General features: G+C 38.3%; 1 protein-coding gene across 2 annotated transcripts in view; it reads right to left on the reverse strand.

The window, feature by feature from the left end:
• Positions 1-4,106: 4,106 nt before the first annotated feature.
• The window catches only part of CSRNP2 (cysteine and serine rich nuclear protein 2), a 77,333-nt gene continuing 56,422 nt past the window's right edge, over positions 4,107-25,017 (reverse strand). For both annotated transcript variants that reach the window (XM_089692878.1, XM_089692871.1), the window contains exons 3-5: positions 23,915-24,174; positions 20,491-20,787; positions 4,107-14,351 (exon numbers count right to left, since the gene is read on the reverse strand). In XM_089692878.1, the coding sequence (XP_089549004.1) occupies positions 13,515-14,351; positions 20,491-20,787; positions 23,915-24,174 (1,394 nt within the window). In that variant the 3' untranslated portion in view covers positions 4,107-13,514. The remainder of the gene's footprint in view (positions 14,352-20,490; positions 20,788-23,914; positions 24,175-25,017) is intronic.

The raw sequence follows: 25,017 nt of genomic DNA on the forward strand, positions 1-25,017 counted from the left end.
ATAGTCAAAGCTCAAAAGCACATTGCAGGTAAATAAGCAATATTTGTGTTGAGGAAAAACAGTGCAATTAAGCATTTGCAACTTTTTTTTCTGAGCTTTTACCTGGAATGTTTTAGCCTGTTTACACTATGAACCACATATGAATCCCACAGAAACTGCACCGCATTTCTATGCAATTCGGTAGGGTGCGATCTGAGCCCATTCTGAGCTGCAACAAAACTCTACAAATGCTTTGTCAAAGATTGCTGTTCACACTGCTCTTATGCAAGCTGAAACCTGTGTGAAACAGGCCTTACATTATGTTCCTAAAAATCAGTGTCTCTAGGAAAGGAAGTGAGGGCAAGTGTCCCAGCAGGGTTGCAGATGGCAGGGAAAAAAAAGTTCACATGTGGCATTCATGTTTGTTACCCTTTTATCAGTTTCTTTTTTTATTACATCTCTGATATGTTATCTTTATTATGTAATAAAGGGGCCTTATTTAACAAATATTGAATATTTATGAAGTATAATTGTGCTCATCTCTTCAGTCACCACTGAATAAATTTTATTTTTGGAAATACTTTGTGGAAAATGTGTCCATTTTACAATGGGGGTCTGAGAACTAGGAGTGTGCATAACTAGTTCTCTGCTGTAATAAGGAATGTTCTTACAGAACGGGCATTGTTTCCTGCGAATGACATCTAGTTGTACATAGTGATGAGGACACCTATCATAGGTGAGATGTTACTGTCATTATTTTCCTTCTGAACATGCTAAGTGCCTCGCTAGCTTTGACTTCCATATAAACTAGTATTATCAGGGAAGTAAAACAGGATGAATACAGATGTCTTATTTTCTCTTTCCACAACACAGTGTAATATAAAGCAGAGATGTAAGCTGCATATATCCATTGTCATTGGAATGACTTCCATTCACAAAGCACAGGTGATAGTGGCTACCAGCCAGGAGCAACAATAGTATTTTTATCTTTCTGAAGTAGCGGTCTACATTTTTTTTTTTTCTTCTGAGCACAATACTACACATTTATGACACCAGTGTGGACTAAAAACTAAATGATTTTGTCTTATTTCCATAGTATGGATTATGCACAAGCTTTGTCGGAAAAAGGTAATATGTATGTTGTGTTGCCATATAGTAGTAAAAATCATACCTACACACCGGCTCCACTGGGTTTTACAGTCGTGAGAGCAGTTGCTAATGGAAATAAAGAGCTCTGGTCGCACAATGCTCCCTCCTCATACCATGCCTAATCACAAAAAGTCTTTTTCCCTACAAAGTACAAGGCATGCAATTTCTTGTCCTACAATTAGAGATTTAAATGATTACGGAACTGGACTCTTATCTGCCTGGAATTCAATGACTGTGGTATCCTTTTAAAATAAACCTGTTACAAAGCAAACTACACATACAATGAAAAAAATGTATCAGAGATTTATTGAAATTGCATTAATCCAGAAATGAATACAGCTGAAGTAATGCAATCTAATACATTTTCTTGATATGAGATATAGATAAACTAAAGCTTAGCCTTCCTTAAAGTGGTTGTAAAGTAATTTTTTTTTTTCTTAAATAAAATTCTTGTCATACTTCAATAATTTTGCACAGAGCGGACAGGAACTTCTTCTCGGGTCCCCTATTGAGATTCCTGGTTCCCCCTATCCTCGGTTTTACCCCATAAGAAGCCACTTCTTATGGGGTACCACCTATGGGCTTGCACCAAAGCTATGCTGCCTGCACCCATAGACATATACAGTATGGCTTCACCCTGCTCCTATGGCAGAAGATTTGATTGACAGCAGCAGGAGCCAATGGGAGAGCCACTACAAACCGGCACAGTGCTGGATTGAATGAGGACTTAAGCTGGCCATACAATAGATTTTCGTTCGAAAATTTTCATTTCAAGAATATTTGTTTGATTTTCGAATCGCTAGTGGGGTCAAATTGATGTTTGTTTTCAACAGCAGTGATGGGAAAATTCGAAGGGGTGGGAAGGAAAACGTTTCTCAATCAAATTTTCGGCCAGTATATCTGGCTGTCGTTCAGAAATTACATTCAATTTAAACTCAAATGTTAAAAGCAAAAAAGACAATTTTCAAACGACATTCGTCCATTCACCAAATGTTCAAAGAATTTTCGTACGAATATTCTAATCCGAAAATCTACACGTGTATGGCCAGCTTAAGTATAAGGTGAGGTGGAGATAATTACCCAACATTTACTTTACTTTAATGCAGTGAATTCATTAAGGTAACACATGTTTAGGCTTTACAACCACTATAGGGACAATGTAGCAGCTAGAATGTCTTTTTTCCAACTTTTTTTTTTTTTTTTTAAAGTTTTGTCAGAAAGTAGACAGAGTAACAAAAACCAAAATAGTGACATGACACTTGGCAAGAATATAAAACGTTCCAGTTAGTGAGGGATAAGGCAGCATATGCATCAAAGATAAACTACAATAGCTAGGATGTCTTATAGGCCAAATCAACCTTTTACAAAACATAATAAATGCACCCATAACTATAGGCAATAAAAAAATATGGCCGTTTATTTATTTTGCCTGCACAGCATTGCACCCACGATTGGTGGATCTCCAGTAAAAGCAGTCTCCCACAGACTCTCTCTGAGGTATGGACTTTCACAGTTACTGAACTGGAGGACGTGTCAATGGACTACAGCTGTAATAATCACCATACTTGTGTTCCATTGATAACTACTGGTGGCAGACAGGAGTTGTAGTTCATTTATTCACAAATCTGTAAATGAATTACATGGCTGTGCAGGCAGGGCCCCACACAGCTGCAAAAATTCAAAAGGGAGAAAAACCACTACCTGCAACCATATTACACCCCAAATATGGGTGCAAAAGTTGGAGTTTGCCTTTAACATTCTTGCTTTGAACCTATTATTCTAATTCTTTGTAAGAATAGGCTCTCTACTCTGATTGCTGCAGTTTCAAACTATGTGAAATTGAATATTAAAACTATTTTACTAAAGTAAAATTTACTAGAGTTAAAGTAGAACTAAATGCAAAGGTTTTTTTCATTTTGCATAGAGTAAGGGAAAGTTTTAACTCCTGTCACTTTTTTCGCCATCTGTGTCCCATTGTGGAGTTTTCCTTTCACTTCCTGTCCTATAGCCAAATAGGAAGTGAGAGGAAATCCCTGCAAATTAAACAGAATTCCTTGGGCCCACCAGGTCACTAGAACTAGTGTCCCCATTGGAAGATTTCCCCTCTTACTTTTCTGGGGACAAACCAAAATGTGATTTACTTTCAATAATAATGGTAAGCAGGAAAAACAGAGAGGGTGAATCACAGACAGCAATAAAAACTGAAAGGTGTTCTAATCCATCTCCCCTCTAGCCAAAACTAAAAAAAGGTTTTGCTTTTAGTTATACTTTAAGTATACGCATACACAGGAGAAAACAAATCCACGAGGATACACATTTCAGGGCATAAATGTTCATTAAAAATCTGGTGTGTGATTTTAAAGGGTAAAATGATCACAGGCATAATAAAGCTGAGCTCCACAAGACATTATTTAATAGCAGCTCTGTATTCATTAGTATATGCTTACATTTATATTTCTGATTCAAGTATTGTAAATGTCTAAATTTTGACCTGGTATCAAATACTTGCAAACTACTGTACAGCAGAACTCAGACTAGGGGAGAAGCAGCACAATGCAGGTAAAACAGCTCTCTTGTATGTATTTAGCCATTTGCCTGAAGTTCAGCTTTAGCAGACGATGGGCTTTTTTCAGGCATTGCAGAAACCAAACCAACAACTACAATCTCTTAAATTAGGAGTGCAGTAAGCTTTACTTTACATGTTGTATTGAGAACTGCACGGGTATATTCACTTTCATATACGGGCGTATTTGCAGCCACAATGTTCCCGTTTCACAAATTATTTCATTTGTGACCACTTCATTTAAATACAGACTGTTTTAAACCACATTAATCCATCTCCAAATGAATAGATCAAGTTTTATGGCATGAAGACAATGGAACCATTTATCTAGTTTAAAAGAAAAAGCCCCTAAGGATTTGACTAATGCGGAAATTAAAAAAACAATTACTTAAAAAAACACAGACATCAGAGCGAATAGTTTTAGCATAATTTTATTTGTTTTTACATTTAAATATTCTCTTAAATACAGAATTGCCACAATTCAGAAATCCTAAAAATGTAAATGAAAAGGCTGCGGAAAAAACATGGCAAAGCGTTGAAGTTACACCGAAATGCTACGTTTGTGCACAGCATCATAAAGGAAAGGGTTAGAGTCGAATAATGTGCTACAATGATGAACAAGCTAGGGAATTAGATTAAGCTAACACTACAAAAATTAAAAGAGTTGTGTCATGTAAGCGAAAGGCATGTTTATGCAAGATGTAATAAGTCACATCTCCCACTAGGTGGCTGCATGGGAAAGGTCAAGTGTTGACAACCCAGTTTCTGCAGATGTGAACTCTCAGCCAATCACTGAGCTTGCTGGGAGTTCTTGTTGTCAACATCAGCAGAATGCAGTCACCTGATGTGGTAATGAGCAAAGAATTAAAGAAAAAAAAAATTTAAATACATACTAACTATATAAAATTGATAAAAATTTCATTTTTGAAATTCTATGGACATTTTTGTACACCACTAACCACCCTGCTTTTCTCTTTCACATAACCAAGCTGTTCACAGCACCGTTTATATCCTGTTATGGTCATAAAAACAAAGATATATACGCATTACTTCTCCATAAATAATGCATGAATATATATACGTTTGCCATTGCACCTTGTTGTAGCAACACACAGAAAAGTCTATAAAGTATTAAATTCTTGCACGACCCCTATCAATGTAACCCTGGATAATAATCCAGCTGTGCAAGTCATGTACCAGTCTTTTACTGCTTAACCGAGGGCACATTATATTCTTTTAACATATAGTATTTGTGTTGTAACAAAAACAAACACACCCCATTGTCTTAACATCTTAGTTATTTCAAGTATAGATCAGGCAGACTGTGCATCACATACCAGCCAGAAGTGCAGAGAAATGGAATAAAGTTGGCTTTTGAAAGATCCTGTGTCACTGAATAAATAAATGCACCATTATGCCCATCAAGAGTGAGCAAATCAAAGTCTGTGAAATGCTGTTGGGTGCCCCAAGTCAAAGGAAACGATATAGGAGTACAATTGTGAATGTATCTGAAATTTTCCAAGCCAAACTGATATTTTAAAGGCTAGTTTTTTCCTACAGTTGATCAAAGCACCCACACTATATACCACTATAGAACTTCAATAAAGTCCAACCCAAGCAGGGTTGTATGGGCCCGATGCCCACGGATCCTTGAGCTGGTGGGCATTATATTTCTGACACCAGGAAAGCATAAAAGCAATTTTGTTGTCATAGTGTAGCTAGAAAAACAACTACAGTCATGTCATTGCACTTTTACAAATTACTAAAGCCATTTAGCAATTTTTGGTCCTATGGTAAGACATCTCTCCCATTCTGACGCAGGCCTTAGTGTTTGGTTGGCATGTAGTATGATTCAGGATAAAGAGTAGATAGAATATCAGCTATACCCACTTAGACAAAAATCTGAAAGTGAAAAGTTAAACTTTCAGGATAGAAATGAGGAAGCTTATGGGACATTTGTTTTCTTAAATCTTAGTGTTAATGTGTTACTAAACCCAGGACCCTGCATTCACTATATCTGGTCTCCCACAGTACACACAACATGGAAGTGCAATTATTTTAGTAAATATAAACTGCAAAATACCTTTTCTCATCAGCAGTTAGAGCAGTCTTGTGACTGCTATCAGTGTCCAGCTGAGCACTGATTAAAGCTTGTAGGGGGATTTTTAATTCTTCTCTAGGAGGATGCAGGACCCCTGACCTCTGTCTGGACAGTCCTGATTGGCCCTTTGCTAATTACATGCACTTTCCCATTACAAAAACCACAAAATCTCTCTAGCAATACACACCAAACTAAGCATGTGCAGAGAGACTCCATACAATATATGTCTTATCAGGATATAAAAGAGGGGCACTGGAAGAATGGGAGGATCAGAGAAGTCAGGATCAAACAGCATTTTTACACAATGCAGAGGATTAACCCCTTAGGTTCCACAGTGGGTATAACAAGCATGCTTTACTGTGTATACAGACTGATTTTACTGCTGTAGGTTTAGTAACACTTTCAATTTTTAAATGTATGCTTGCCAACTTTGTGTTTTGGAAATTCATACCAAAATAAACACCCAATTAGTACAAACTTTGCTCAATTTTGGCAAGACCATGTCCAATTTAGGCCAAGTGTGCTACACAGAACTGCATGGTGCTAGGGCACCATATGGTTATGAGCACAGGTGCCGATGTGTGGGGGTGCCATTAAGAATCAATCGCACCCCCACGTGTTTGCTGAAGAGCAGCGTGTTTCTGTGTGGTACAGGAATGCGTGAAATTATGCACGCGTTCCTGACCTGCGCATATGTGAACCTAGGCTTAGGCACCATTTTGTACTACAGACAAATTAGACAATTCATACTACACACAGAACCAGGCAGAATTTTGTTTGCTTCCCCTATTCTCTAGTGCACAGTGTAACGAAAAAAAATTTTTTAAAAAATTGTCAAGAATCACAGATATCACAAATATAACGAGGGCATAAGGAAAAAATGGTATGCCTCCTCGAAATGTCACTTATCTGACAGAGGTCCCTCCTAAACAAGCTTAAAGTGGTAGTAAATCCTTTTTTTTTTTTTAAATGAATATCTCCTAAACGTGCACCGTTTAGTAGATATTCGCTTTTTTTTTTTTTTTTTTTTAGAGCTGATGCATGCACTCTGAAGGAACGTCATACCCATGCCATTCCTTCAGAGTACTGTGCCGTGGCCTGGGACCCCCGCATGCTCATGCGTGGGAATGATGTCATCGTGGCCAGTCAGACAGCCGGAGCTCACGGTTGCGTAAGGATTGGTATCCGATGCATACTAGCACATTATGACATTACCTTGCATGGATTTGTTTTGTTTTTTTCCTTTCTGTGGTTTACTACCACTTTAATGATTCTAATTGAGGGCAGTCAATGCTTGTTATAAGCAACATTTAGAGCAAGCAAATCAAACTAAAATGAATATGGTCAAAAATGTGTGAGAATCTTCAAAGTGCCACATCACATCTACTGATGGCCTTGCCTACTTAATTTGAGAAAATAATTATTGCACTTTGGTAATTATTATTATACTGACAACTAATAATTATAGTATATTATATTTTACCCCAGAGAGAGGGGCTATAGAAAACATTTTCCAAAGCATTCATTTGTAAATTTCTATAAGGGAGTGTAGCCTTTTTTAACCATAGAGTGACTAGGATCTCATTAAATTTAAATTCTTAAAACAGTCTCTAAAAAAAAATAGCAAGCAAAAAAGCCATGTGTATACCGATTAACACCAGCATGACATGCCTAACTAAAAGTAATTATTGGGAACGGTTTGTTTTCCATTTACTGTAGGGATGCATTGCAACGTAGCATTTGATTGATATCTTTACTGCTCGTTGCATTATTAGGCAAGTATAAAATACATAGCCAAGACATAATGGCTAAGATGCTTTTAAAAACAATGTAACAAAAAAGTTGGTTAAGAATAATCCAGTCTGAGACACAGTATATATCAATGATCAGTCAAGTATACAAATGAAGAATGGAGATATTTGCCTACATAATTTAACACAATTACATTTCCTTGCCGTAATGAGCAATTTTTTTTTTTCCTCTTTAATGCCAAAAGTATATCCCCAACTTCAATCTTGGGGATGACTCTGTCTAATTAAACAGCCTCTAAAAAAGATTGGCAGATTTTTTTAAAGGGTTTGTTGGCTGATAAAGAATACAACTTCAAAGTGCAGTTGGTAAGTTTGTGGCATTTCACCAAGTCCTAGAGGCTGCCATATCCAGATCTAACTGTACAGTTAGCATGAATGCCCTGTAACGTGGATACAACATGAGCAAGTGAGGCAAGCTTTCCTTTTAGGTCGCAAGGCAAAAAAGGTCTTGACAACCAATAGAACATTTATGGGAGCTGTGCTTTTAAACTGTGGCTATACACATTTTAAATTTTAGAAAGACATTTACCCCCTTATTCTCAACTTTTCTTCAGGGCTTTTGCCAATGAGGAACCTGTCAACAGAACTAATATAATCTCAAGTGAAGCCTGGTGTGGCAATGCTTCTTGGGGCTCATTTTATCAATATGAAATATAGCACACTGATCATTTGTGTTAAGAACTTGTATCCCCCCCAAACCACTAATTAGCATTCATCTTACACAATCCCACCTGTCTTTTTTCCAGTGTAGGTATGACACTGTGATCCCATATATATCCGTTTTTGAAAGGCAAACCCAAAATTGACTGGGAAGATCCTTTTTAAAGGAAATTTGTACAGAAAGATTGAGGCTGCCAGTGTTGAATTAGCTTTATGAAAAAGCAAGCTGCCTGGTTTTCATACTGATCCAGTGGCTAAAGTAGTTTGAATCATTAACATGAAACAATTATGTCGATTAGGCATTCTTACTTTGGACCCATCCAGGTCATTGATATAAAGTACTGAAGCTAGAAAACAGGTCAGGCAAATTGTTGTCATAGAAAGGGACTAGAAATAACAGACCATGATGTACTGGAAATTGCATTCGCTTGTTCTTGTGTTTTGGTCCCGAGTATCAGCGTGTCATTTCTATACAGAGTAATCAGTTTGCTATCTCTGTATTACATCAAATTCAGAAAAATGACCCTTAAAGGATAAGTTCGCTCTTCTTAACATGTTACACCCATATTTAGGGTGCAATATGTTGAACATCCACCCCTCCCGCCCCCACCCTGTGACAGCAGACAGGGGATCTTCTCCCTGCACCCACTGTCACAATTTGAAAAACACAGGCATGTGGGGCTTTGTCCACATGGTCACGTCATTCATTCACAGAATTCTGTAAATGAATGTCTACAAGTACTGTCAGCCATGGTGGCTGACAGCTTGCAGTTCTCACTGAACTTCGGAGGTGCTGGTGAGTGCTCTCGCAGTCCATTGAGCTTCCTGATCTTCTCTAACTGCCTTCCCAAGAGCTTGACATTGCACCCGCAATATGCTGATCGGGGGTACAATGCTTTACAGGCTCCCAAGACAAAAAAATAGGTGAACTTATCCTTTAAATGTGTGTTACAGATACAATTCCAAAAGGTTCATAATGTTTATGCTCTACCATATGAAAAGCAAACACTGGGGAAAAACACAGTTCTTAATACTAGGCCTACTTTACAAATATTTCAGAAGTTAATCTTGCTTGCCTATACTAAGCAGATGGTACATTTTTTTATGCAAATATGAAAATGAACCAATTCAAGATCTGTGACACAGTTAAGCCCCCCTAAAATGGAATGGTCTTTGAATAGAATTGATCTCATCTTTCAATAGACCAAAATAGGTTCCTTACCTAACACAGAACATTTAAAGGTGATATCACCAGTAGCAACCAGTTTCAAGCTGCTGCTGTTGAATACAATTGAGGAATCTGGCTCTTGTGATCAAGCCCTCTATAGAATAATTTGCACTTTCTGTTTATGGGCCAGTTAAGACTTTCAATTGCCGCATAGTAATTTTAGCAAAGTATGTTTTCACTTAGGCCATGCTATGGCTAAAGTATAACAATGGCCATACTTTACTCATATTCATTATAGTGATCAGGTTTGGTAACTGGTGACAACACTCATGTTAGGGGAAGAAAAACATGTACATTAACAGGTAGAAAATAAACAGGATAACCACACAGCTGTCAAGTAAGACAATATGCACAGTATTAAACATACCCAATCTGTGCCCGTTAGGAAATGTAAGGCAGTTGCCGAGATTTACTTCAAGTGCCAAGCCACATTGAAGGTCCCCTTAGGCAACTTCATATCACATTTTATACATCTCTGAAAAATACTCACCTGTTATAAACAGGCTACATTTGAAGAAATACAATTGTATTTTATAGGTATCATCTCTTATAAACGCCACATGTGTCAATATCTATACATAATACTATAGCTGAAGAGTCAATTAGGGCTTACATTTTCACAGGTCTAGGACTGCAAACTGCTCATAGATAAGCCAGGACCTCTATCAGTGGGAGGGAATAGGCCAGGACAAGGAAACTGCTGTAGGAACGGTCTACAGCCAAAAATAAAGCATAGCTAAACTTCTAGCCATGACCTCTATCAATCTAGCCAGGTCACTGGCCCAGTAAAAACATATTTTGTTACAGTCTATTGGCAGGAGTACAGAGGGCCCAGGGCACTGTATATCTGGCCAAAAACAGGTATTTTTGATGTTTCTCCCAACACATAGGGAGAGAGCTATAAAATCTTGAATACAATATACAGAGTTGACAGCACGCTGGTACCAGGGTGGAAGCACCACTTACAGAGCAGTTGTCTACTTTCATCCTCACTACCTTATATCTGGTAGACAGGCTGTAGTCAATCTTTTTTCTTAAAAGCCACCTCCTGGAGGGTACATAGAAAATAATTTTTTCCCCAGACCAGACTACACAAGGTACTGTATACTCCTGCTATTAGATGGTAAAGCAGTATTAAACCCAAAAGCAAACATTATATTGCTGCTTACAAATTCTTAGATGTGGTAGCTGGCAGTTTTCTTTTTTAGGTAGATGTAAGATGAACCGTTTACCACTGACAGGCGTGCTTGCAATAATCAGCTTTTTTACATAAAACCTTTATCTTAAAAGGGAAAAAAAGTGTTGCTGTAACTGCTTATAAAGTGTTAGACTTCAATTGGTTAGTGTATCTAAATATACTAGTTCATCCAACACTTTCCTCCCCCAGACTGACAGTGCAGCTGTCCAAAGGTGCCTCCTGAATGGGGGCACTAATAAAAGCAGGTTTGTCACTGGTGGAGATGTAAAATTTCTGTAAATTTTGAAGCCATGGGAAAAAAACTTTTCCCCTGTTTTTTTCTGGAAAAAATTGAAAACAAATTCAGTGTGGAGTAGTTTTACAATTTTGAAACTCAATTTTTACACTGCGAGGGTGAAATGCAGTGTATATAAAGGTATTATGCTTGAATTACAAGTACAGCTTATTCAGTAAATAAACTAAAGTTGTTTTTTATATCTTTTTTTTTATTACAAAATGGAATAACAAGGACTGTATATGTTAAGAACATTTAAACTATACATGAGAACAGGTAACCACCTCCCTTTCCCTCAAAAGCAACACCCCCCCCCCCAAAAAAAAATTAAGATTTGCCCCTTAGCACCAATAGCAGAGTTTCTGGTCCTCATCATTTAATTCCATAAAGTATTTGTTAATGTTTTTAGGGCACGTCTGGCATGCCAGGATGTGTTTTGCTATCCATGTAGCATTTGGAGAAGAATATTTCTTCTCACAATATTTTCAGATTGCATCTTTGCTCTCAACAGAAATTGCACTGTGGAAATGTTTCCAAACTCTATATGTTGGTCTCCCCATTTTACTGAGAGGAGGAAAAGAAAAACCAATTTACTCATCAGATTATAGGTAAACAGTATGCTGTGATGGTGGAGAACATTATTAGGAATCATCTAAAGCTTATAGAGATAAACTAATTTGTCAGACAAATGTACCTTCTTAATTGTCAATTAAGGCCAATTAAGGACAGAAATTATCTACTGTATCCCAACAATCACCCAACTGTAGGAGGTATAAGATGGAGCCTGCAAGCAAACAAAACTGGAGCCTTTCCCCTACAGTGCCCCCTAGTGACAGAAATGTATATTTCTCTGGTTTCAGAACTGCATTGAGAAGTACAGTATTATTTGAATTGTATTACAGGATTCAGATGAGAGAACTTGCAATAATTTAGGATTTTGCATGAAATCTCAGAAATTTTTCATGAGGGTGTTCAGGATATATAGTCTGAATACCATGTCATAGATACATTATTTATCATTGTAAAAATATGCTCCACACTCCTTTTTTTCAATTTTTTGGAAAAAAAGAAACTGGCTTTGGAAAAAAAAAAACAGAAAAAAAAAGGTTTCCCAATTTTTGTTTTTCCCCCCAGACTTTCCCTGGTTACTGGTCACAAGGTAAAAAACAGAGGGACAAAAAAAAAAAACTACAAAAAGAAAACTAATGCAGCCACCACATCTAAGGCATCTAAGGATTGGTAAGCTGTAATATATAACATATTTTGTTTTGGGTTTAATACTTCTTTAAACAGTTATCATTAGGATAATGCATGATGGATTCTGCAAACAATAAGACAAGTATGTCAACAGCAAAGAAAGACAACAGACAAATACGTTTCAGCCTAGCTGTATGTGGCAATAACTTTATTGGCTGATTTATTTAATTTAGTCCTTGGGTAAAATGAGTCTTAGAAATGTCTGAATTTTGCCAATAAAGCTAGGACTGTATTTCAATTACTCCAAGGAAGAAAAGCTGCAGTTTACTAAAAACACTGCAGTGACAGTATGCTTTTAAAATATTTGCCACAATGTAACAGGTTGACTTATTACCTATAAATAAATATTTTTCATTGGCGTATTTGGTGATCTCATAATTTAACACAAATATTTCAAAGTAAAAATCTACATAAAAAAATAAAAACTGTACATCGCACAAACCCCTTAATGCTTGGGTGGGGGGAGGGCAGTGCTTAAAATTAATACCGTAACTCATTTCAATAAAAGACTAGCACATTTGAATGCACAAACAGTACAACTGTCCCCTTAAATAGTCCACGTTGAAGATTAGCAGCTTTGTAAAGTTGAGTAAAGTCCTGTAGGTTAGTCTTGTCTTGAAGTTAAAGTGCTTCTGCACCATCATTTGAAAGTTAAGCCTATTCAATAGCACCATACTATGTCTGGGTATATCTGTGTCGTCTAAATGTTAGGCTCCCATTCCTTCTACATTGACTGTTGGAGTGAAGACACGGGATGCTAGGGAGCCACAACAGATTAATCCAAAAAGTAAGGAACCATGCAAAGGAAAAGGTAGCCTGCCAAATGGTAAGCAAATCTTGCCAAACCACATACAGACGTGTTTGAAGGTGGTAGATCTACAGATAGAGCGCTGTTAGTTTGTAAGTAAAAGTCTTGAATTTATCAGACAATGGTTTGAGCAGTGTGCCTATTGCAAAGTTCTACAGTGGTCACCAAATTTGAAACATGGATAATATTGCAACACAACCCAGCAATATGGCAACCATCCTCCCTATAAAGCTAAACATACCCAAGGGTGAGCTGGCATTTCATTGGCTTAGGCAAACTCAGAAAAGTTGTAAGAAGGCCCAGAACCATCTTTAGATTTTTTTCCCCCCTTCTCGCACATCCACGTTTTTTCACGCATATTAAAAAGACATTTGTAAATGAAGACAATGCTAATATAAATAGATCTCCCACAGGTACACACATGGAAAGGACTTTGATTGGAAAGAAGTAGATGGAGAAGCTTGTGCAAAACATTTGCCAAAAGTGTCACATGGTCAGGGAACTTTCTGCAGAAAAGTGCTGGCCTGACCAGGGGTTGTCAGACTTTTCCTGCAACCTCCCTCCTTCGCTTATAGAGGTTTCTAGTTGCCTGTTTGTCTGTGCTACCAAGTCAGAGGAATTCCCAGCAGGCTCTGGTTCTAGGTTTTCCTCTTTACAATAAGGAGTCATCACTGTGTAATCCTCTGCATCTATCTGGACTGAGCCACTGGACTCTGTAGTCTCAGAGGCGATCGATTCTGTCATGTCTGACCCTGGAGTTAAGCTGGTTGAGTTCTGATCATAAATGGACACCATGCTGTCATCTGTGTAGTCCGGTGGAGAGGCTGGCCTCCCAGAGTCTTCATCAGTGTAACAGAGAACAGAAGAGTCAGAAGACAGCAAGACAGGATTGTCGGAGGAATGGCAATCGGACGGTGGCAGCGAAATAGGCGCCTCCAGAAGACAGACTTCTAAACTCTCTACACTGGAGTCTAGACTTAGGCTAGAGCCACTAGAGGTCTCTTCACCTTCATCAAGCAGCCTCTGGCGCTCCTCTGCACTTTGCAGGTGCCGAACAGCAGCCTCATTCTCCAAGTGATAGTTCTCAGCTATAAATTCATGGAAGTCCTGTGTCTCCTGATGCTGTTGGGCAGTGAGGGAGTCGGGAGTTATCTCATGTTCTGGTGGCTGAGGTCGTGGCTGTTGGCGTTTATTTTCAAGCTCAAGTTTCATGATAGTATGGAGGTAATGAGTTCGCACACGAATAGGGTTGAATTCTATGCGACCAGCTACGTTACTGCAGCCATCCCTGGAACACCCACATGGAAATGACATACGATCCACCTATTCAATTCAGAGAAAAGATAAAAGGATTAAACTGAGTAGGGAGCAATGCACATCTTTTTATATACAGTGATGAAAGAAATAAGTATTTGATCCCCTGCTGATTTTGAATGTTTGCCCACTCACAAAGAAATGATCAGTCTAAAAATCGAATGGTATAGTGAAGGAAATAAGTATTTGATTCCCTGCCGATTTTGAATGTTTGCCCACTCACAAAGAAATGATCAGTGTAAAAATCGAATGCTCGGTGTATTGTAACACTGAGAGACAGAATAGCAACAAAAAATTCAAAAGAAATGCATGTCTAACAAATTATGCACTGATTTGCATGTTCATGAGGGAAAGAAGTATTTGATCCCCTATCATTCAGCAGGATTTCTGGCTACAAGGTGTCTTTCATACAGGTAACAAGCTGAGATTAGAAGCAGTCTCTTAAAGGGAGTGCTGCTATTCTCATTTTGTTACCTGAAAAAAAGACACCTGTCCATAGGAGCAATTAAACAATCAGATTCCAAACTATCCACCATGGCAAAGACCAAAAGAGCTGTCTAAAAATGTCAGGGACAAGATTGTAGACCTACACAAGGCTGGACTGGGCTACCAAACTATCGCCAAGCAGCTTGGTGAGAAGGTGACAACAGTTGGTGCAATCATTTGCAAATGGAAGAAACACAAAACAACTGTCAGTCTCCCTAGGTCCTGTGCACCATGCAAGATCACACCTCATGGAGTGTCAATGATCATGAGAACAGTGAGGAATCATCCCAGAACTACACGTGAGGATCTTGTCAATGATCTCCAGGCAGCTGGGACCACAGTCACCAAGAAAACAATTGGTAACACACTACGCCAACAAGGATTAAAATCCTTTTTTTTTTGCGGACCTCATCTCATTGGTAGAATGTCCCTTGATATCCTGTTGTGAAGAACAAACAGGAGGTCAGAGGAAATTTCTACAAAGCGAATGAAGCTCCCTCTCAGACTGTTGTCAACTTGAACAGGTATCCTCATTGGAAGGTTTCCCCCTTCCCCTCCTGTTTTTGTAACAATTATAAAATTTAGGATTTTGCACCTTTCTTTTTGTTTTGGTAATTAATAATATGACAAATAAGAGGTGCAATCTCCCTCACAGAACACAAAATCCTGGCAGACTAATCTTTTCCCACTCCATCCAAATTTTAAAGTGGTTGTAAAGGCTGAAGGTTTTTTATTTTCATGCATTATATGCATGAAGGTAAAAAAATAAACCTTCAGTGTACAGCTTCCCCCTAAGCCCCATCCTTATACTCAACTGAGCGAAGCTCTCCCGAGTCTCTGCTTCCTCATTGAATGAGACATTGGCTCCCACTGCTGTCAATCACAGCCATTGAGGATGGTGTGGAGGGCAGGACTGAGCTGCGTACTGTCTCTCTCAGGCACTGCGGGACACCTGGGGAGGATTGGGGCTGCTCTGTACAAAACCATTGCATAGAGCAGGTATATAGGACATTTGTAAAGGTTCAGATTTTTTTTTTTTTTTTACATAATAATCACTTTACAACAAACATTGTGGTTATATATATACTTTATGAGAAAATCCATAAGGCCTTTTTCCACACTGGCAATTAGATAGAAGAAATAGGATATTTCTAAATGCATGCAATGGTTAACAAAATGTATTTAGTTTCCAAGATAGAATGCCAAAGTACAGGTACAATCATATCACAAGGTAATGACAGTAAAATGGTAGGTACAAATAATAGAGTGAAAGTAATTAAAGTTTGAAAAATAATTTGAAATAGTACTACTACATCATGTTGAGGATTAAAAAACCAAAAAACCCACGCTCTAATAACCACCCACCCACAAAGTTGAATATCTCTAATATAGCTGCCAGAAAAATCCAACATTCCACTAAGTGTTTTATAACAAGTGATTATGGTGAAGAAGCTCTGGAGATTGAGAAAGTGTATTTTAAAGGATTTATTTTGAACTATAATCTGATTTACCACTGTGGTATATACGCCATTAGGTTTTATACAGATTTGGGGATGGGATTTTAGATTTATTTAGCAGCGTTAGAATATACTTATTCACAGGTTTAGGATCAGACTGTAGGTTTGGTTGAGGAAACAAACTTTGTAACTAGGAAAAGTGTGGATTGGGTGAGTGTGGTGGGGTAACAATGGGAGAGGGGGTAACAATGGGAGAGGGGGTTCCAGGGGAGTTGTGGGCAGGCATAGGGCCTCTTAGCTTTATCTGGTCACTGGTGTATATTCATAGAGTAAATCTAGATTCTAATATGTTATCAAAGCCCGGCAGCAAGCATTCATCAATCCAAGGCTGCCAAATTGTGATGTCTTTTTTAATTTTATCCACTAATGTTGCCTCAATTATATCATGAATTGTTGCCTCAATTATATCATGAATTGTTGCCTGTGTAATCCGATTTTTAATTTTGCTTTTGCTTGACTGCTGTAAGTACTCAAGTAACTAAATGAATATAAATGCATGTCAAGATTTTAAAATGTATAGCTCACACTGTGCATTCAGTTTAGCTACATTTAAAGACAATAGAATTCTCTGCCTGCAATGGCAGATTAGACACTGAATGCATGTAAACCCATGTGCACTTAAAGGCTGGAGAACTTCATCAGGGACATTCCTTTAAACATCCCATATAGTTTCCCCGGCATTTAAATTAATGCAGGAGGACAGTGTGAATGTAGCGTAATACTGCATGATATTTCTGCTACAGAGAATCTCAGGAATCCTCTCAACCTCTCCCCCCCTGCAGTTTTGCTGTCGGTGATACCTGCAACAGTAAATAGTTTATGTAATACTTTCTGTCACTGGACAATGGCCTAAAATTACTTGGTACATTTGTTCCTCCAAACAGCTAGTAAATGCAGGCCAATCTAGAGTATGCCTAAACTTTCTTTTTTATAGAGTATTCCAAATGAAATAATCTTGATTTACAGCTTAAAGTCAGATGGGCACTTTTTTCCCCTTTGTCTGACTTTGGAGCAGCATTTTTCTACTTTAAAATCTTTTCCCACAAACTGTGCTGTCAACTGAATCTGCTGGCAGGTTATATATATAGAAAAAAAAAGGAATCGAAGCAGAGTGTTTTCACATATGTAAAACTGCTGAGTGATGTAGTTGTATAGCCTACCCAAAGGTCCTGTAAGCCATGCTGGAACAGCACAATTCATGTAGTATGGTAGGTCAATTAATTTGTGTTAACAGAATAACTTTGAAAAGTTGCTTCATTACCATAATAGACTCTGAAATTGCCATTCTACTTTAATGTTGGAAGCCTAAGGCAGCGCTCCAGTCTGCGATGAAAAAAAAGAAGCTACAAAAACTGCCTTGGCGGTCGGACTGGAAGTGGAGAAGGTACCTGTCAAAATTGGGTACCAACTCCCCCCTGCTCCCCAAAGGTGCCAATAATAAATGGGGAGTGGGGGAAAGACTCCTTAAAGCAAAACTTCCCCTTTTCATGGAGCCCTACTTTAATGCAGAATGTGTGGTCTTGAGACACACATGCTCTGAAAAGCCCTCAAAATGCCCATAAAGGACTATGAAGGTGTCACGGAAAGATATGCAGTACACCCTCTTTTATCTAAAATAAGCTGAAAAGGTACAAAATTCAAATTAATGCAAAGTTAAGACAGCATATATAAAACCAAAAAACAAATATTTTATATATTGTGAAAAAAAAACCGTATGCAAGCACCTAATCTAAAAAAAATAGTAAGCTCCATTAAATATGTTTTTGGGTTTCACTACGCTTTAACCCAAACCATTGTAAGCACAAATCATCCCTTAAAAGAAACTTACCCCATAGATAAAATAAACATCAGGTAAACGGCAGTTAGACCTACTGTCCCTAATTAAAACAGTCCTGCTGCTGACCAGTTTTACACTGATGTATCCTCTGCAGTGTCTTAATTCATGTAGTAAAACCCCAGCCTGCTTACTTTGTCTTTAGTAAATTTGGGCCTAGCCCTGCTCATTTAAACAGTCCTGTTGCTGGGCAGTTTTAAACACCTGTATTGCCTGTGTCTTCATTTTACTATGTCTCTAGTACATTTTGGCCTATTATCCCTGAATAAATCGATCCTGAAGCTGACTCAATCTATACTGCTGTGCCCGCTGCAGTATCTTAATTCTTTTAGTAAAGATTGAAAGATTTGTGTATTGTTAATGTAACCCTTGAAAACACGTAAACTTTGAACAAGATTGGCAGGGCCAGGCAGATTTGCCCATCCCTACCACTGGTTTCTCTAAGGTTGCATTTACATTTTGTGATTTTGAATTACAGGCAGAACCCCTTTGATTATGCCCGCGATTCCATTTCACACGGCAATCGTGGTAAAATGCACCAGGCATGTTTGGGTACCATTCACTCTTAATGGCACCTCAAACGTGGTGCAATTTCGCCGAGCAACAGAATCACATCACAATCTGAGGAAAATGCATCATGCAAAGTTGTCACGAAGAAGCAGCTCCTGCACCTTTGTGGATGACAAGCTTTGAACTATGACATGATACTGTCACGTGAGAATCACAGCAAAATCGCACAGTGTTTGAGTTACCATTAAGTATGAAAGGCACCCAAACATGCGTGGGGCATTTTGCCACGATTGCAATGCAATTTGGAATTAGGGGCGGAATCACACCGATTCTGCCATGTGAATGCAGCTATAACAGGCTGTAATGAAATAACATCTGACCATGAAAAGCAGCAGGCAGCTCCACCTGCTGGCAAAAAAAAAAGTTAAAATACAATCATTTATATCCGCTTGGTGACCATCCTATAGCAGTTTTACTGCTACAGGGTGGCCGCTCTGTGCAGAATCATGTATATATACACGTGATTCTGCATTTCTGGATAGAGGGCGCACTTTTTATTAGCACTGATCACTGTATTAATGTCAATGGAGATGTCAGTGACAGTTAGTTCCCACCCAGTGTCAGTGTCAGAATGCTCGCCGTACTATCACGGTCCCGCTGGAAGTCCCTGATCACAACCAATTAATATACACTTACTAGGATTTTTTTCTTGTTACCAAAGACATGTAGCAGAATACATTTTGATCTAAATCTATAAAGAAATGTGATTTTTTTTTTATTTTTCTACTGGATATGTTTTATAGCAAAAATTATTGTTTTTTTTTTGTTTAATTAATTTTTTTTTGTTTGTAGCGCTAAAAATAAAAAACACAGTGGTGATCAAATACCACCAAAAGAAAGCCCTATTCATGTGAAAAAATAAATTATATAAATTTCATTTATGTAAAGTGTTGCATGTCTGCGCAATTGTCAGTTAAAGTAGCACAGTGCCGTATAGCAAACAAATGGCCTGGTCATGAAGGGAGGTAAATCTTTAGGAGGGCAAGTGGATATTTATAGGCTAAAAAATAAATTTTTATAAAACGTTATTTTAATTAAATCCTAAATATAATAAAGAAAATATGTACAAAACCACTATGCATTCTGTTTAAGGTGTTTGCACTTACGCAACGAGGGATCATGTGTGGTAGCAAATTTCTTGCCGGCTCACTGTGGTGCCATTCATACTTAATGACACCCTAAACAAGCAAGCCAAAGCACATGTACCAAGTCACACCATGTGTGGTAACTTATTGGTATGCATTCCAATGCAATGAGATTAAAAAAAAAAAAATACCCACCCTTTTGTGCAATTGTCATGCCCAGGGCAGCCCAATGCACCCAATAGCACATACGCACATGCACCATCGTACCTGCATAGGTGTGATTGGGGCTTAAGTGATGACCTTTGGTAATCAAAAGTAGAAATCTACTACTGTGCAAAAACTTTGCTCTCACCATTAGTACACGTACAAGTTCCCTTTGTGAACATATGCTTTGTTGTGCAATATGTTTGCTCAGTGACAGCTACCCAGGTACTGCAGAATGGCAAATTAAACCACAAAATGTCTACTTTACTGGGCTCTGGCAGTCATTTTCAGAAAGTGCAATGTTTTCGGAAATGGCAAAGGAGGAGATCCACATTAGAGACACAGCAAAACAGGAAGGAGGACTTCGCATAGATTTTAGAATGCCCTGTAAAATAACAGAGCTTTTTTTCCCTTTGGGGTCAATACATTAAAAGTAGACTTCAATAACCCACCTGACACTTGATCCCAGCCTGACTGCATGGACAAGCTTCTGGATCACAGAAAAGGCGGCAGTCACATCCACATTCCTCCCTGGAGAGACGGATGGCACGAAGCTCCTGCTTCTCCTCAGCATCTATACGATGTACTCCAGCTGCTCTGAGCAGAGCTCTACGCCTTTTAGTTGGTAACGGCTGAAGGAAGAAGTAGTCATCTACTTCCACACTATCTACATCTATATCTTCATCTGACACATCTTCTAAGGTGAGGCCATCAGCTTCTTCAGACTCTATGGTACCATTTTTTGTCAGCTGCCCATGGAGATAAGGAAAAAGCCAAAACATTATTATAGTAGACAAACATGTTGAACAAACCCAATGGTCAGGCATGCACAAGGGCATAGTGGATAGTCAGGCCAATGGCCCATATATGGTGGGAGATGTGGAATGTGGGAAGTGTATTGCAAATGAAAATGCCATCAGAATACACAAAAAGTAGCAGCTAGTCAGGTTGGGAATTTGCAAATTATATGATATTAAAACAGACACAAGAATTTTTTGCATCTCTGCCTGTCCTGTTTAAGACTTAGAATAATAATAATGCTATGAAATTTTAAAGGACAATGGGTGGATACTAAATTCTTTGCATATACATAACTGCAAGATAAAGGGAATACCATATATAGTCTCTTTCTAAACTAAAAGGTTTGTACTATGAGGGGCGTTCAAGTCAAATCAGGACTTTGAGTTTTTATAATAAAAGAACAAATTTCAAGGACTGGAAACTGCATTTATTTTTCAACATACTATCCTGCTACATTTATACACTTATTCCAGTGTTTAACTAATGCTGAAAAGCTTTGGAATAGAAAGATTTGTCAGTACTCCTGAACCATCCTAGGACAGCCTGCTTCACTTCATCTTTGTGTTCATCCTTCCCACAGAAAGATTAGTGTCTTGTGCAATTTCATGACAGGTTATGTGTCAATTATCCAGGATAAGGCGTTCCACACGCTGAATGTTTACAGGAGTGAATGCTGAGGGCTGTGAACCACCACAGCTGGAATAATCACTCATGAACGTACGGCCATCTTTGAAACGTTTACACCATTCAAATTTCTTGCTGCAACTGAGTGTCTCATCACAGTACTGTGCTTGAAGTCTTCTGCAGAAATCCATGGATTTTACGCCATTGTTTACAAGAAACTTCATCACCACACGCTGTTCCATGCACACACTAACACTGTTGTCTGCCATCTTTATTAACAGACTGCGACATGTGGACTGGACTGCCACATGTGCGCCGCCTATCAGTAATAGGACATACTTGGCACTTACTACTACATGTAGTACCGCCACGCTAGCATTCCTTTTTATACCTGTAAAAATTAAAAGTCCACGTTTGACTTGAACACCCCTTGTAAAACCACATTAAAACTAACACAACAGCACATAAAGACATTGCTGAGACACATGACATTTTCAGTTAAAATATTTGACTTTCAAGAAAAATACCATGCAGTGCTCTTTTTTTTTTTTAAAAGATCAAAAATGGATTTCTCATTTCTGGTGCCCAGTCTGTAATTTATTGGGGCTTGTGCAGCCCATGGACCCCAGCAGTCTGCAGTGGAAGTGGCAGGACTGATCATTATCTGCAGCTCCTTGATGATATAAGGGCTTTCAGCAGTGGTTGTCAACTTAAGAGATAAATGCTCCATTTCATATTACATAATTCCCAGCATACAAGTTTTATGTATGTGCATTGAATTGTTAGAGTGAAGTTATGAGCTAAAATATTGCATAAAGCTAAAAAAATGAGGATAAGATCAGTCATATATCAGTCAGGGGTATATTTTTTTTGCAACATTTTGTATTTTTCTGATTGAACCTAAAGTTGAATTAAAGATTAGGGCAACTAGAACTAGCTTTCCAACCTTTGCACAGTTACGATTCTGAATTGCATTTTAAATTGAGCCTAAATGTATTTAAGTTAACATGTAGTAGCCTCTCAGATTTGACAGTATACAAGCAGAAAGATCATCATCAGTACACTAGAGACTTGCAAAATTTGCATTACAGTATATTGATATTTACTGCAACCTTTAACCTTCGGGTCCAGTATTGTTGTACCATCAACTTCAATGGCAAACAGGTTTGTTTTTATTAACGTTTGGCCCTAAATGTCACCATACACTAGCAGGGAAATACATTGTAAACAGGGTGGATAAGTTACTGTATGGGGCTATTTGGAGAAAGAGAATGATACCAGACAGATCATAATTCTCCAAAGGGAGGTTTCATCATACACCCCAAGGGCGACCAGAGAAAAAGGAGGCTGTGAAGGTGATGCAAGTGCATTTAATGTACATCAGCCTTAAGCTACCTCTGGGTGCACCTTGGAGGATGCCTAAGTTGTTCGTTTGAAGCTCCATGTCCAAAAAATGTACCTTTCATACTTTGTTAAACATACATCCATCAGATTCCAAATTAAAAGTAATTTGGTTACTAGAACTGAGAAAAGTCTGGTCTACACTGGTGTAATTTTTTATATAAGTCTGGTACACACAAAAAGATTTTTTTTTTTCGTTCAACTCAGCGAGCTGAACAGAAAAAAAAAAAAAAATAGATTGCCATACTAACACAAGCCATGTTGGTGCAGCAATCTCCCCCGCTGTGCCTTTGTGTTCTAACAGGGGGCTGCCCCCCACCAGAACACACTGATCAGTGCTCGCAGCCACTGGCTGTGAGTGCTGATCGGATGCTGGTTTTCCAGCATATCCCTTTGACATCCTTCTATCAGAAAGACAGCTGTACTGAATGTCAGCCGGTTTCTGTTGAACCAGATGATATTTGGCCCATATACACTCAGCCTTAGAATATGGTATAAGAGTGACATGACTAGAGCATTTTTTGTTAATTCAAAAATCATTAAAAAAGCTGTAACAGTATATTACATTTTACAATCATGAATGGCCTCAAAGAGTGCAGGCTTGGTGGCCCAGGAAGAGTGGATCCTGGCTTCAGTTCTTCTCATATCTCTACCTACATAGAGTTTCTATGTTCACCCTATACTGATGCAAGTTTTCTCCCACACTCCAAATATACTGCTCGGCAAGCTAGCCTATCAAGTACGACTAAGAGGGACATTAATTGTAATGTGAAAGTTTCTATATTCTATGAATAATGCACTAAAAAGGGTTGAAGGGGCTGACATATCTGGGACACTTTTTTTCACGAATGTTAATAAAGTTCCTTGTTGACAAGTATGGTTAGAGGAAAAACAGTTCTTGTTGCCAATAGCACAAAATATTCAGTTTCATTATGCCACAGTGCTTTTGGCAATAACTGATCTTCCTTCAAAACACTTATATACAGGATCACCTTGGCTCAGAAAGTACGGATGGCTACCTGATAACAGATAGAAGGACAAGACATTCACCTTCATTTTTCTTGTGTGAAGTTTCTCTTCCTTCAAGTGTTCACGTAAGATTTCTCGATGTGTCACTTCCTGTTCCTGTGCAAACTCACACAGTGTATATTTCCGCACAGAATTGTGGTGCTGTGCCATACCTAGGGAACTGCCCCCCTGGCTTGGCACGCTGGTGAAACCTTGTCGCCGGGAGAAGTAGTATACAGTCACCTGGTCGAAGCGCACATTCTTCTGTCTCAGGAGTTTCTGCCTCTTCAAGATGGATGTCGCTGAACAAACCACAACAGATTTAAATTACAAATTTATTTGAATATATTTATAAAAGATCCTGTTAAATACAAAGTAACATTAGATTTAATTTACACCTTCAGATTAACATTAAAAGGACATAAAATACAGCCGATTTTTAATTTCCTGAAAGCAATGCGTGTTTGCTAATGAAGCATAAAATATACAAAAAAAAAAACATAGTTTCAAAAGTCTTAAACAGTAACAGTCAGCCAACCAGCTAAAATCTATGAACTATTAATTCTATAAGGAAACTACTGAGAATAAGTTAGAAAGGGCTTCAATACTTCCTGGGTTACTGACCTGGACCAACTATGCAAATCAGGTGTTCTAACTTTACTTGCCGTATGCTAGTTGCAAGCCATTGACTACAAAGGCCAAGGTGCTTTTTGAAGGATGTCAACAAAGGGGTGTATAGAGAGATGTCTTGAAGAAAATCATTCAGTTTGGCCTTTGCCACAGTCAGCTACCATTGTGGTATTTAGGACACATTTATACGCATGTCAGAAAGGGTGATAGCAACTTCAATTAAGTGGTCATATAGCAGCTCACAAGGCATATATTGTTTTGGTTTAACCTTGTTGTGTCTATGTTTAGAGGAATGGAGAAGCATCCTTCACTCTTTATCGCATTTTAAAAAAATGTTGTGATGAGAGAAACCTGGAGGCTATCACTACCTACCCAACCCCTTGCTGCCTCTACATTGTAACACATTTTCCCAGTAGAACGGTGCATAATTGGGCTGAGGAAGCTCATCAGCCTGTAAAGTCAAAAAATAGTCTAAAAACTGTATTGGGTAAGCAATACCATTTTTCTTGTATTTT

This window comes from Staurois parvus, unplaced genomic scaffold, assembly GCF_062004578.1.
Source record: "Staurois parvus isolate SC_StPar_1 unplaced genomic scaffold, SC_StPar_1.0 ptg000023l, whole genome shotgun sequence".
In the NCBI taxonomy this organism is placed as follows: Eukaryota; Metazoa; Chordata; class Amphibia; order Anura; family Ranidae; genus Staurois; species Staurois parvus.